Source organism: Anopheles stephensi, chromosome 2 (genome assembly GCF_013141755.1).
Source record: "Anopheles stephensi strain Indian chromosome 2, UCI_ANSTEP_V1.0, whole genome shotgun sequence".
Lineage (NCBI taxonomy): Eukaryota > Metazoa > Arthropoda > Insecta > Diptera > Culicidae > Anopheles > Anopheles stephensi.
The window spans coordinates 42,523,416-42,537,428 of record NC_050202.1 but is presented as its reverse complement, the minus strand read 5'-3'; the positions used below and the strand labels follow the sequence as shown (position 1 = coordinate 42,537,428).

Sequence of the window (14,013 nt, the reverse complement as noted above, 5' to 3'; positions counted from 1 at the left end):
TGCCAATCCGTTGTCCCGGCCGTTCTGGCGGACACATCAACGCCATCACTCCATCTTAATTTGGGCCTACCACGCCTCCTCTGTCCGTGTAGACGGCCTAAAAGGACTTTACGGGCTGGGTCGTCCGGTGTCATTCTCATGACGTGACCAGCTCACCGGGACGATGGCAAGATCATCGTATAGCTCGTAGAGCTCGTCATTGTAGCGGCTCCTCCATTGTCCTTCCATACATATGGGGCCAAAAATCCTTCTGAGCATCTTCCTCTCGAACGCGTCTAAGAGGGCTTCGCCAGTTTAGGACAGAGTCCATGTCTCAGAGGCGTATGTGAGTACTGGGACTATAAATGTTCTGTATAGTCCCAGCTTCGTCCGTCACGACAGGTATTTAGAGTGGAGAAGTTTCCTCAGGCTGTAGTATGACCGGTTGCCAGCCAGCACCAGTGCGCGTAACTCCACATCAATGTTGTTGTCGGTGCTGACTTTTGACCCCAGATAGGTGAAGTTTTGAACGACTTCGAAGGTGCGGTCACCTATCTGTACATCACCCCTGCGTAAATCAGTGTTTGTTAGCTGGGCCGCGGGTGGTGCCACCATCATTTTGGTTTTCGACTCGTTAATCTCCAACCCGAGGTTCTGTGCCGCACGCTCGATCCTTTGATAAGCTTCTGCTACATAGGAGAGCCTCAAAACAATGATGTCTATGTCATCAGCGTATTCCAGGATCTGGATTGACTTATAGAAGATGGTCCCCAAAGTTTCCACCTCCGAGTCGCGGATGGCCGAGCGCCAGATTGAAGAGGAGACAGGCAAGCCCATCTCCCTGGCGCAGTCACTTGGTGGTAGCAAAGGGCCCTAAGAGTTTTCCATCCGCCTTCACCTGGCATGTGATGTTGGCCATTGTCATTCGTACAAGCCTGGTAAGCTTGGCCAGGATCCAAAAGAGCACATTGCGTCGTACAGTTTTACCCTGGCTATGCTGTCATTTGCGGCTTTAAAATCAACGAAAAGATGGTAGGAGTGGAGCTGTTGCTCCGCCAACTTCTCCAAGATTTGCCGCATCGTGAAGATCTAGTCAGTGGTTGATTTTCCGTTTCGGAATCCTCTTTGATAGTTTCCGACTATCTCTTCGACGAATGGGACAAGTCGATCTTGTAAGATTGGGGAGAAGATCTTGTAGGCGGTATTCAACACCGTAATGCCCCTGTAATTGCTGCACTCTAGCCTATCTCCCTTCCTTGTATATGGGATACATGATACCAAGATTCCAATCACAAGGTATCGATTCGCTATCCCATACCTCAGTAATAATTTGATGAATTTCCTGTTCGAGTGCTGCACCACCGTTTTTGATCAGTTCGGCTACTATTCCGTCAGTGCCTGGTGCCTTGTTGTTCTTGAGCCGACGGATGGCCATTCGTGTTTCATCAATGCTAGGTGGCAGTAGTATAATATCATTTGCTAGTGGAGCCTCTAGCTATTCGTTGAACTGATCATTTAGCAATTCATCAAAGTACTGAGCCCATCGCGAGAGGACCTCTGGCTGGTAACTGACCAGATCCCCATCCTTATTCCGACAGCAGGTCAGCTTAGGTCTAAAGTTATTTCGGCGCCCTGCTATCTCCTGGTAAAACTTTCTTCCTAGTCCTCTCGCACGCACTCTGATTTCTTGAAGTTCTCGCACCCGCTGCTCTTCCCAAAGTTGGTTTTTGGTGCAGTGAACTCTTTTCTCTTCTCTTATTAAAATAGGAGTTAATTATAAGTTTACCAACCACAATAAAAGGGGGGGCCGAGGCGATAACGGCCGCGATCTTCACACGGCAGGACCGGGGTTCAAATCCCATCCAGACCGCCTCCCCGTACGCAGGGCTGACTACTCTGCCCCTTTTTTGCTCTGGTAAAATCAAGTCACAGAAAGCCAGAAATGGCGGGGCCGAGACCTCTCGAGATTCTAGTGCCAAGGAAGAAGAAGAAGAAGAAGAATCACAATAAAAGAACACATTTATTTACTGCCGAACTGGTGCGCGATAAGTAATTAAGAGGACTGAAATCAGCATTCAGCGTTCGCTTACACGTATTTTGTTTTATCGTCTTTCTCCTTGTTTTTGTGTCCTTTTATTTGTACAGTAAAACATTTGCCACATACGAGAATGACGGCCTAGCGTCTATTTTTACCTCGGCTTATCAACGGTTTCATTAACGCCTCGTCGATTCTTGAGAAGATTACCTTTTACGCCGAAGTAGGATCTTAAGGCCGAGGGTTCTGCTGATGGGAAATGCTTAAAGCTCTGTTGATAACGATCTAGATTTTTGTATAGGTCAAAAGAACCTAAGAACCTTTTTACATAGCTTCACTTAATTTGACAGTTCCGAAATGTTACTTATTTTTGTATTTCTATGCGATAACAAGTCTTAATTATTTCAATTTTTCAACATAAAATAGCTCTATAACCTAGTTAAATTAGTATTATAACATCACATTTCGACCCACCGAAAATACAATGAAACACTGATGGCGGAAGCTACCTTTAAGTAACATCGTAAGATAAACCACCCATAACTAGGTTACGCGCGGAAGCTTCTGCCATGCTCTCTCTCTCTCTCTCTCTCTCTCTTTGCTAACACGAGCTGCACAGCAAAAGCTTCCCAAAACGCGTAACGCGTATACAGGAGGCTAATGCTAATAATGAAGATAAACAGCAAACTGCGAGCATAGGTCATGTAATTTTGAAGTTTCTTTGCGTGCACAAACACAGTGCAAAATGGGAAGCGTCCTATGCAACGAGGATTAATTTTACCATGCACGGAACGAACGGGCTAAGGGGAAAGGGCATGTGAAGAGATCTACGTTGGGAGTTTTAGTGCAAGTTAAGAAAATCGCTAATACAAGTATTAATTAAACTCTAAACAATAAAATAAGTATTTAAAAGGAGAATAATTACAAAATAATTAATAAACGTTTGCGAGCAATTAAGAGATTAGGCCTGAAACGTTATCACAATCGTTCAGCATCCAGCTGTTTCACTTCCGGAATAGCAAAAGTCACATTCACGCCCCACCATTGAGCCAAACAACAAACCACTCGAAAAAAGCGCTCTCTCTCTCTGTCCACTGTCCCTGTAGGCCATGTTCCGGCCTTGGAGGTTTTCCCTGTTGGCAACGCAAGAGCTCGTTTGTGTACGACATTTGTGCGCGCATAGAATCACTTAATTGGGGAGCATCTCGTAAGGTGTCGCCGGGTACATAGTTCCCACCACCACGTCCGGACCACGAGCGATATTTGTGGGGGAAGTATCAGTCAGCTTTTTGATTAACTTTTTCCCAACCTCATCGTTTGTGGGGCCAACCTGTTTTTCGCTGTGGTTCGTCGTCTAATGCCACGCGGTCAAGCATTATTAAACTGTGGAACGTGATGTTCGTCATGTGCTAGTAGAAAGAGCGAGTGGGCGCCCGCGTACGAGCGTGCGTTAGTAGTAAAGATACACTACCACCGCTACAACCGATGGTTGGGTTTGATCGATGGCTTCCGATAACGTGATGATAAATGAACCTAACCGTTGTCAAATTTCGCTGGCCACCCCCAAATCTCCCGAAGCGCCATTCTACCGCAGATATGCAGAAATGCACTGCACTTAGAAATAGTTTCCCGTGCGCCCGATATTGCAACTCAAGTTAGTTAGGTTATCGGTACAAAATATTGACAATATTGTATTGTCGAGCAGTTGTGTCCTTTGCAAACTCGGGCGAACTCGGAAGAAAAGGATGTAGGCGCTCGTGATTGTGTGCAACGAAACGCACCGAGAAAAACGAATTGCCCTGAGATTGGTCTCGCTTCAAATGATAGCGATTGCGGCTGCCGTGCCGCAAAGCATTATGTTCGCTTTTCCAAGACTTTTCCCGGTGCGCACCTTCCCGGTTGGGATGGATTGTCTATTCCGCGGTTATGATTCTCAATGGCTCGATATGTACGGTGGGTACCGACGGGGTTTCGACGTAACCGGTATCCTTAGAAATAGGATACACAATGAAAGTTAAGCTTATTCATTACGAACTCTTAACGCACACGCACACCATCACGCGTGACTGACGCAATGAAACGGTTTAAAACAATCGAAAGAAAAGTCCGTCTGTTCCGCGGGAAGAATGTAAAGACGTCCTGAGGAGCATGTGGGATCGCGAGCAAGACACACTCATTATTCGCCCACACGTAACATATGTTTGGTTGTATCGTTATTATAATGTAATACAAATTTCCAGTACAATATGCTTTTCGTCTTCACTTTCATTTCATCAGGTAAGACGAGGAACTTAACTAACTTTATTCGTAGTAAAGTAGTCAGCCTTACGTACGGGGAGGCGGTCTTTATGGGATTTGAACCCCGGCCCTGCCCCGTGTGAAGACCGGCGCCGCTGTTGCTTCGGCCACCGGACCCATTTCAATGTATACGGGTGACTAAAAGATAGCTCAATTAACATTCGCATTTAAAAAATAACTCCATAGATTGAACGTTACTTCAACCATTTTGAGGAATTCCTTAAAGATATTCGCTGCCATTTCATGTACAGGCTTTTGTCCTTAGCATGGCCATCGTAAGAGTTAATGTTCACATTTTTTAGTTCTTAGTGGGCCTTGAACATAAGTTGCTAGGTCAGGTCCGTTGGAATTTTCGTTGATCGACGACGAATCCAATGAGCAGTGGTGGATTAAACGGAGTATGGAGCCGCAAAGGGCAAAGTCGGCTATTTCGTATATGAGGTCTGTTAAAATTGATATAACAGGTATAAGAGGCCTCATCAACCCTCCAGTCAGCAAAATTGCAGTCTTGAAACCCACCCTTCATTCCGGCCTCCCAGGCCACCAATGTGCTTGATCCGCCACTGCCATAGAGGGCAAGATATTTTTCTCAAACGTATGCATCGTATTCTTTTTGAGTTATATGGCTTTGTTTTGTACATGGAAAACGACTTTTAAGACGAGATCAATGTGCATATGCAAATGTGAATGCATTTTCACGGATTCAATGACACCTGTTCATTAAAGTAACTTATTTGTTTGGCACTAGAGCCTCGAAAGGTCTCAGCCTGCCATTTCTGGCTTCCTTAAACTTTATTTCACTTGCAGCAAAATAGTATAATTTAATTATGCGATACTTAAACAAATGGAACCATTTAAACAAAGAGCTTATTTTATTAATTAATTCTGAATAAATATGATTCTCAAAGTTGTATGGCCAATCATTGTGTAACAACCTCGTGCTAGCTAAACGGTTTTGACACCTATTTCAAAAAAGGATGAAAGTGTGATTATGTTTTTGTTCAATTGTCCATTTACTCATATTTGCAAGTTGATAGAATTTCATGTGATAAAAATTTAGATAATTTACAACAAAAGTCTAAGTCGTCTTCTTTGTAGTTGAACAAATAAAGCACTTTTTTTCAAGATGAAAATATAGTATGAAAGCATAAAAGAGTAGAACAACGTTGCCCTTACTCTACGCTATTCTACATAAATGGTTTTGATTTTTGTCGCTTTTCTTAACAAAAAAAAAAAACACCTCACTTGAAGTTACTCCGTTATGGCACTAAAACCTTCGCACCAGTCCGATCTGATCAACAGCCAGTACAATCCTCTCCCATTGCTTTCTCCTCTGTCGTCATCGTTGTGCAAAACCAGTCTATGTTGCTTAAACCTAGTCTCTCTCACACACACATGCAAACAAATGCTAGCGCCACGAAACGCACGCTTGGCACATATCAGCATAAAACGATTCAGCATCTTCCATCCCGAGGTGTCAGTGAAAGTCACCGACACGCCGAGAAACGGGATGGAAAGAGATGCCACACAGTAGAACCAGCTACGCGAGCTACGAAGATCATCGACGTCAGAAATTTGGGAATACGTATCCGTCCAGCCGACGCTGCGATGATCCCGTTAGCTTGGGAATATAAGCGCAACCTTAAAATATGCCGTGACTGACTGACTATCGGTAAACGCCGTCTCGGTTTTAGTGACCGCTTGATACCGAGCTCCGGGAGACGGGTTCGCTCCAGTGGCGATAGTGCGCGTGCAAAAAGAGTTTTTTTTTCGGGTTGTGATAGTTTTGGGCTAACTATAAGACCAAGTTGGATACACGCTACAACTCGTAGTGCTTTGGAAAATCATTCATTGTAAAATGACTAACTCGTACATTGTGTGGGTAATCGTTGGCTTGCTGGCTGTCGGTGGTATGTGTGGCTTAGGTGCTCAGGATGCTCAACGATACGAAGTTCGAACACTGCCGACCGTGCTGACCGATACACTTCCGGCAGCAGACGCGCTCGAGCCGGAAGAGGAACGGATCATCAACTTTGTGACGGTGCGCCCGGAATACTTTGAGATAAATCGTGCCCGACCAATTATCGACTGGCTTACGGGCGTCATCGGTGTTCCAGTTTTTGCCAGCGATTCCTCGGTACCTTCGCAAAATTGCACCCCATGCAGTAAGTTAGAGGCGTGAAAATTGGCTCAAACTTAATACTTATTGAGCGTAGGTTTTGGCCTCAAGTTATTGATTGTATGTAAAGCGTCTTAAAATGATCCGGGACAGTATGATTGAAATTTCTCCAGCAGCTTTAGAATGAACCTATTCAAATTGGCCAAGGATAGAGCTGGAATGCTACAGCTGAAATCTAAATAAGTAAAGTTTACAACAACTGCAGTCTGAAATCAAATAGTTGTCTTCAAAAATTTAACAATTCCCAAGGGTGAAGCTGATTTCTGGCTGGAAAGTTTCAGTGATGAAAAAAGTGTCCTTCCACTTGCTAAGTGTTTGTTTTATTTTTACTACGTTTCTTCTAAAATTAATTGTGAAGAGAGTTATTTAAAAGTAATTGTTGAAGCCGTTCGAGTCTGGAATTCCTGATTAAATGATTACCAAGGAGGGACTCTGTGCATGTTTAAAGACTTAGCAGAGAGGACATTAAAATAATTACATTAAATTGTTTAGAAAGCAAGGATTTACTCTTAGAACGAGTTTAAATTCTAAAATACGGCACATAGTTCATAAAACAAATTTCAATAAACAACTTTTAAACAAATTTTTAAAAAAAATTGGAATAGAATACTAGAGAAGCGGAAATAATAAGACCACTTTTACATCCGAGTGGCAAACTACTTCTTTCGATACTTCGACTAAGTATAAAGATTCCAAAATTTATCAGAAGTAACCTGAACATTTTTAAATTTTCATTTCAATATTGTTTTCGCTCCACAATGCCACAAAAATGTTTATCCTATTTAAAAAAATCTTACTTTTTTAATAACAAAACCTATACTGAGTTTCTGAAATCAATTTCCCGTTTAATCCAATGACATCAATCAAATGACAGACATTTTTCACTAATTTTTACTGAAAAAAAAATTTGATTGCTTGCAAATCGGCATCAAATTGTGATCACCTTAATTGTACGATTTAATAAAAAAAATAGGTGCTTTTATTGCTTTGTCCGCTACTGTAGCAACCCCGGGTGCAAATTTCTATAGTAAAAGTTTGATTAGTAAAGCATCCAAACGGTCGTAACGTTCTCTAAACACATTCCTTACCCTTATACAGAATGTGGATCGGTCGAGCCGATAGGCGAGCGGATCGTTGGTGGCACCTCGGTGGAGGACAACAGCTTCACCTGGATGGCTGCCCTCTACTACGACAACAAGTTTAGCTGCGGTGGTTCGCTGCTGTCCGATCGCTATGTCATCACTGCCGCCCACTGCACGACCAAACCCGACCGAGCGCTGTTTCGCGTCCAGTTTGGCGTAATCGATCGCAGTAAACCGACGAGCAAATCGATAGAGCGGAGCGTCAAACGTATCCTGACCAACTGGTACAATGTGTTCAACAACAACAACGATATTGCGCTGCTGGAGCTCACCTACCCGGTGTCGATCAGTGATCGTGTGATGCCGATATGTTTGCCACAGGCGACGGAAATGTACGAAGGAAGCCGCGGCATAGTGACGGGCTGGGGAAGGACGAAAGCGGGCGGTGGTCTGTCCGGGACGCTGCAGCAGACGGAGGTACCGATCCTGACGAACCGTGAGTGCCGCCGGGCCGGGTACTGGGCGTTTCAGATAACGAACCGTATGATCTGCGCCGGGTTCCTGGAGGGTGGCAAAGATTCCTGTCAGGTGAGATGCTTTGTTAAATCCGTCAGATGATGACGTTGGGCAAAGGTTGCTACCAATTTCTCTTCTAATTCGCTCTATCCCACGTACACACACACGCACACAGGGTGACAGCGGAGGACCGTTGCAGGTGCTGAACCCCAAGACCAACCAGTACGAACTAGTCGGAGTCGTTTCGTGGGGCCGAGCCTGCGCCCAAAAGAACTTCCCGGGCGTTTACACGCGCGTCAGCCAGTATCTGCACTGGATTAATCGTAACATTAAGGATTCGTGTCTATGCAGCTAAGGGGAGGAGGATCGTTTGCTGCTCGCTGATCCTCCCGAGACTTTAAAAGACTTTATTTTTAAAAACGGTATCATTGCGTATCATTGCTACAAAGTACAACAGCTTGAACGGACGGAATCGATGAATAGCGAACATGCAAACAACCCCCTTGGGAAGGTTGCTGATTATCGAATAAATTGAATGCTGCTGGCCGCTTGTTGTTACTCGAAAGAAGTTTTTAAGATGAACCATTGCTTAAAACAGCCTGGCTACGAGAAGGGCGACCGCAGCGACGAGCGAACCACCGAGAGAGCTGACGGGCGACGCGCCGGCCGGAAGATCGAGACATTCGACGGGCTGCGGGCTCAGGTTTTTGCACAGTGCGTGACGGAAGCTGCGCACGGACAGTTTCTGCAGCTCGTCGTCGTAGGTCTGAAAGAAGGGGGAGAAAGCACAATGTAGACCGGTACGCTTCACGGGACGATTCGTACTGCTTACCTGCTTAAAGGCAACGGTGGGCACACTCTTGAGCGGCGATTGCAGCTTGTTGGTCGCATCGCCGTGCTGCTTCAGCAGCTGGCTACCCTCGGTACTGTTCGCACACTCCATGATCGCTTGCCACTGCTCGATCTTGACCTCGTCGGCGCACCGTTTGGTCGGGAACGCACCGTCCTTCAGCTGGGCGCGGTGCATCAAACAGTTCACGTACTCCAGCGTTAGATCTTCCTTCGAGATGCTGGGCTGGTACGAGTTGCCCTGGATGTGCTGGATGGCGCATGCGTGCACCTTGTTGCCGTAGCACTCGTTCTCTCCGTGGTGGCAGGTGAACATCACATCCGAACCCTGCGTCGTGTAGGTGGACTTGCCGAACGGTACCAGATGCAGCTCCAGGTTCTTCTTGAACGCCTTCGCCACTGGGTAGAGCTGATCGTTCACGAACGCGGCGCTGTCGGGGCAGAGCGACTCGTAGTACACGTAGACGGGCACCTGCAGGTTGAGCAAACATTACAACAGAGCATTAGCATGCGCGAATAGCTTTCCAATGTCGCGCCGTCCTATCATCAATTACGAAACGCTTGCGACATACTAAGGCAGATGCAGCGAGTCACGATCTGTGTGCGTGTGTGTCGGGACCGCCCGGCAAGCCGACCGAACAATAGACATTACTAGAGCCATTTTTAAAAAGCGTTTCAAATGACGATGTACGGGCTTCTTCTAGCATTTTTAACAGGAAAGGCCGCTTAAAGTAGTTAAGCCTGGTGTGTGTGTGTTTTTTATCATCTAACGAATAGTTGACGAGTCAGCGCCATCCCCATCCATGTTACGCTTGTAATGATGCCGATGACCTTCTCAAGACCTTTATCGCGTACCTTCAATAACTCCTGTCCGCCTGTGTGTGATGTCATTGCCGTGTTCAAGTGCTAACTTCATCAAATGCCGAACCTATACGGTGATCGTTCTAGACGGTCAACGTCAACGATCGTTCAAATACCACCCAACCCCCCCCACGGCGAAAATGGCACACATGCCGAATGCAAATGCGTTAATTGCATCTGTTTTACACCCGGGATGCCAGAATCAATTTTGTCAATCAACAGCCGGATGCCGGAGTTGTTTTTCAGTAAGTTTTGTTCAAACAACAGGTAACCAGCCGTGTAAACACTTGGGCACGAAAGCCCATTCCATTGCGTGTATGGCAATTATTTCCTTTTTTTATTGCGATCGGATCAAATACACTTCGTCAAACGTTGCATGTAGGTCACGGCATGTAAATTCCACCTGATTTATGTGAGGTAGTTTGGATAAAAACCGTTTCGTATCATACCATTCAATTGGATACAAAAGGGTTTTGTAGTCAAAAGATGGCACAGTTGATGAAATATAAGAATCTTTGGATTCAGGTTTCGCATTGGACCTGAATAACCGCATTCAGGTTCGCATGAATCGATTTTTTTCTGACGATTCTGACGATTGTACTGTGACTTTAGCTCATGGACTTATGGCATTTTTCGGTTTCCTATAAGAAGCTTTTTCTAGGGAATGCTTTGTAGCTGTTGTGAAATATTTAGATAATTGCTTTTTAGGATTTTTCTAATTTAAAAGATAAGGATGTCAACTTTGTTCAACTATGAGGTAGAAACATACACCAATGAAAAGTAGAAAACTACTGTTAACTTTCATTAGATAATTGCACTGTGAATATATTGGCGAATTCAACGGTACACACCTCTTACACACCGCACACCAGCGGACCCACAGCTCTCAAGGGGCCAGAATTCACAAACAGCCTCGCCCATGGTCAAATTACATATTTTATTGGAGTGAATTTAATTAGATTGAAATCACACGAAATTTGATTCCAAAATGCTCCTCATTTTCATCATATAAAATCATGTATGAAAAGATTGCTCATAGTTAATACCGAAGTGGTGAGTTTAAAAAAACGAAGCAATGAGTCTCGAATATCGAACTCGAACTCGAACTTAGCAATATGAGATTATTACTTTAGTGTTTTCAGTCATATACCAGTTTTTGGATACGTTCTTCAACACGAGAAACTAAAATAGTCTCTTAGTATACTTAACATGTTTTGATTCATTTTTATCACATTTAACCATTGGACCATTGGACAGATGCTTTTCAACATATTAATTTAAACTAGGGTGCTTCGGGGTAGCTAATTTATTCACCATAAAAACGTAGAAATATTACCCTTTAATTTAAAAATTTTAGAACGTCGTAGTGGCCTCGTGGGGAATTGAATGGCCACATTGTTTTATCTAATTTTCGCATATTTGATTTCAAAATTGATAGTTTATATTGCATGCGGTGAAAGAGTTCAGAAGCTACAGAGAGCTTGGGGATTATTTTTAAAAAGACATCATTCGCTTGAAATTGTTTCAACTTAGACCAGCTATAGCTAAATAATTAAAATAATGAAAAAAATGTAGGAACTTACAGTTTTATTATGTACAACTTCTAGTATCGAAAACAATCTTTTGTTTCATCCTATCGCAATTTGGATTTTTTTTTTGTGTCATCCCGCCATACGGGCCATGTGCACTGGACAAATGGATCACTTTTCGTCATTGCATAAATTAAGGTTTAACAAGCTTTTTAGTGCAAACATAAACTATAAAAGGAATTTCAGTGCAATCTGCGAACAAATCTGCGTTTTGCTCAAACATTTCTGAAAATAACACACTTTTTTATTTTTAAATTACGTAGGACGGCCTGGCCGTATTGCTAGAACAAACAATTACTGAAATGAAAAACATTTCCACTCCCCGTCCTGCCTTTAAGTAAGGTTGTTAATTTGACTCATAAATCATTTTATGAGCTTTTTTCCCCACATGGACTAGCGGTGGAATGGGCGGAACTTTCTTGACCTTGGCACAGAACACAACAAAGCAAAATGTATTTTTCCCCTGCTCCATATTCATATCCGCCGCCAACAACTTCTCCTTTTGGTATGCTTTACGTGGAAATGCTTCTTCGCATTAAAACGCAATCAATACACGAAAACGGGAGCTTTAAAAATAGTTCTCTACCGTTTGGGTTTTTGCATACACTTGCGCTATTGATTTTGACCACCCGTTGCAGCCCGGGGGAGTGGGTCGCAAAACCGTCCAGGCAGTGTAGTGTTACGCCACGGTACGAAATATAAAACCTACGCCAGCACAAAAGCTTTCACAATAGTGGCAGTTGGGATTTTTTTTGTTTTTTGGATCCGTACGACCCAACTGTCCTACTTTTGTTTTTTGAGGCTGAGTTTTGAAGCGCCACCGTACCGTCGTTAATTACAACGAATGTAACATCTTCCGGTGCGTTCATGTAAATAGCAAATCATTCGCGCGGATTTAATCGGTCCGGTGGCAAACTCTCTCCAATCAACAAATAGACCCCCCATGTTCGCTCCGGCTATCGTTACTGTTGGTAACGTTGGAAAACGCCGGCACGGTTATGCAGCTCGATATCATCCGTTCTATAGCGGAACCGGGCTCCGTGCTCCGTGACTGCTGAATAAACAACAATGGACCACCATACAACCACCAGCAAAGCAAGAGAACGTGCCCAACCGAACGGCAAAAGAAAAGAGGGGAAAAAGAACAAATTTCCACAACACGCCGCATTTCGATGGCGCTCCGGGGCCACACCTTAAATGGCGGAGTGTTCACTTGTGTGTCGCGAGCGCGTCGCTGAACTCTTTCTATCGCTTGTTTACCCATGCTGCAGAGGTCACAGTAAAGTGTGCAAAGCCGCCGAGGGCGCGCCCTTCATCATCGTCGATCGTTCGATGGTGATCCCCTTTCATGCCAGCGATCTTGCGAGATGGCGACGCGCACACCACAACAAACAGCCACAGCGAGCCAGCCACCAACCAACCCATACTTACTTTCGATTGTCCATAGCAGGCGACAGCAAAGACGCTCAGCAGAAGAAAGCTCTTGTACAGCATCATCTTGAAGCAACAGGTATCGTGGGGTTGAGGGCCTCAAAATCACAGGCACACACGCACACACACACGCTCTCTCTCTTACACACGTACGCTCGCAAGTACGGCGATCGGGCCGGTAAAAAACTGGTTAGACGGCGATCGAATGCGATCAACCCTTTAACTAACAAGGGACGCGATCTTTCTCGATATGGAAGAAGAAGCAGCAGAGCTTGGATTCACACAACGCGCTCTCTGTCTGTCTGAGATCGCGTAGATCCGGTACGCGGTACTGTGGGAAGCTTCTTCTCGCTGGAACCGTTGCACACGAACTGAACGCTGCCGTCGTTCGCTGCGGGTTAGGAACTCGTTCGAAAGGCACGCATAAACCGGGGGCAACCCTGTTGTGTTGTGTGCTGTGTGTCCAGCATGCCAACTCAATCGAGCTGTACGGTAGAGTGAGCCAGCTTATGTGCTGTGCTCCGCTGGCGTGCTGCATCTCTCGCTTTCCCCGGGCGGGGATCGTTTTGTTCGGCATTCTAATGCATAGCAATGTTCTGACTGTACGCTGGAGCTGAATTCTTATGCTTTGTACTTATTTTCTTTAGCCTATAGCATATTTATAGCTCTTTTCAATTTAAATGTATTTCTCAAATTGTTGCTTTTTAACTACTATTTCAATTCGGACACAGCGATGAGCTTGGCATGTGTTTTTGTATGTGTATGTGTGTGTGTGTGTGTGTATGGGGTAACAATGTATTACTCATCACCTGTTTACACATCCAATAATTCATTAGCAGCCTGCAGGTGCCATACGCCATTTAAACGCAAACATTCCTTCTCTCCAGCCACGGTGGAAAAGCTCCCAGGCCCAGTCGTGTCAAACACACTTGGATTGACTCTGTTGGAAGGCGCATGGAAAAATGTGAATTACGTAACCAAAATTTAAAGGTATTTGCATTAAATGTTTTCCAACATTCAAATAGAATAAAGGAACTCGGTCTCGGACGGATCGGGCATGGTGGCGTAAGTCTAAGATTCTGACGAATCGATCGATCGACGGACGAATTTGATTGAATTCGGCTAGTGCGATATAAGCTTTGACGGTTTTCTGGGTTTTTGGGTAATTTGAGTTAAGCTGTGACTCAACATAAA

At 44.6% G+C, this 14,013-nt stretch overlaps 2 protein-coding genes across 2 annotated transcripts; one reads left to right on the top strand and one right to left on the bottom strand.

Moving 5' to 3' along the window:
* The first annotated feature begins 6,026 nt into the window (after nt 1–6,026).
* Nucleotides 6,027–8,650, top strand: LOC118507477 (trypsin-7-like). Its single transcript, XM_036045985.1, has 3 exons — nt 6,027–6,477; nt 7,590–8,161; nt 8,265–8,650. Exons 1-3 carry the CDS (start codon nt 6,171–6,173, stop codon nt 8,442–8,444), a joined length of 1,059 nt encoding a protein of 352 aa, XP_035901878.1. The 5' UTR covers nt 6,027–6,170; the 3' UTR covers nt 8,445–8,650.
* On the bottom strand, nt 8,436–13,237 carry LOC118507480 (GILT-like protein 1). The gene is made up of 3 exons (XM_036045988.1): nt 12,820–13,237; nt 8,922–9,410; nt 8,436–8,855 (listed from the first exon to the last, which is right to left on the bottom strand). Exons 1-3 carry the CDS (start codon nt 12,883–12,885, stop codon nt 8,679–8,681), a joined length of 732 nt encoding a protein of 243 aa, XP_035901881.1. The 5' UTR covers nt 12,886–13,237; the 3' UTR covers nt 8,436–8,678.
* Between the last annotated feature and the right edge of the window lie 776 nt (nt 13,238–14,013).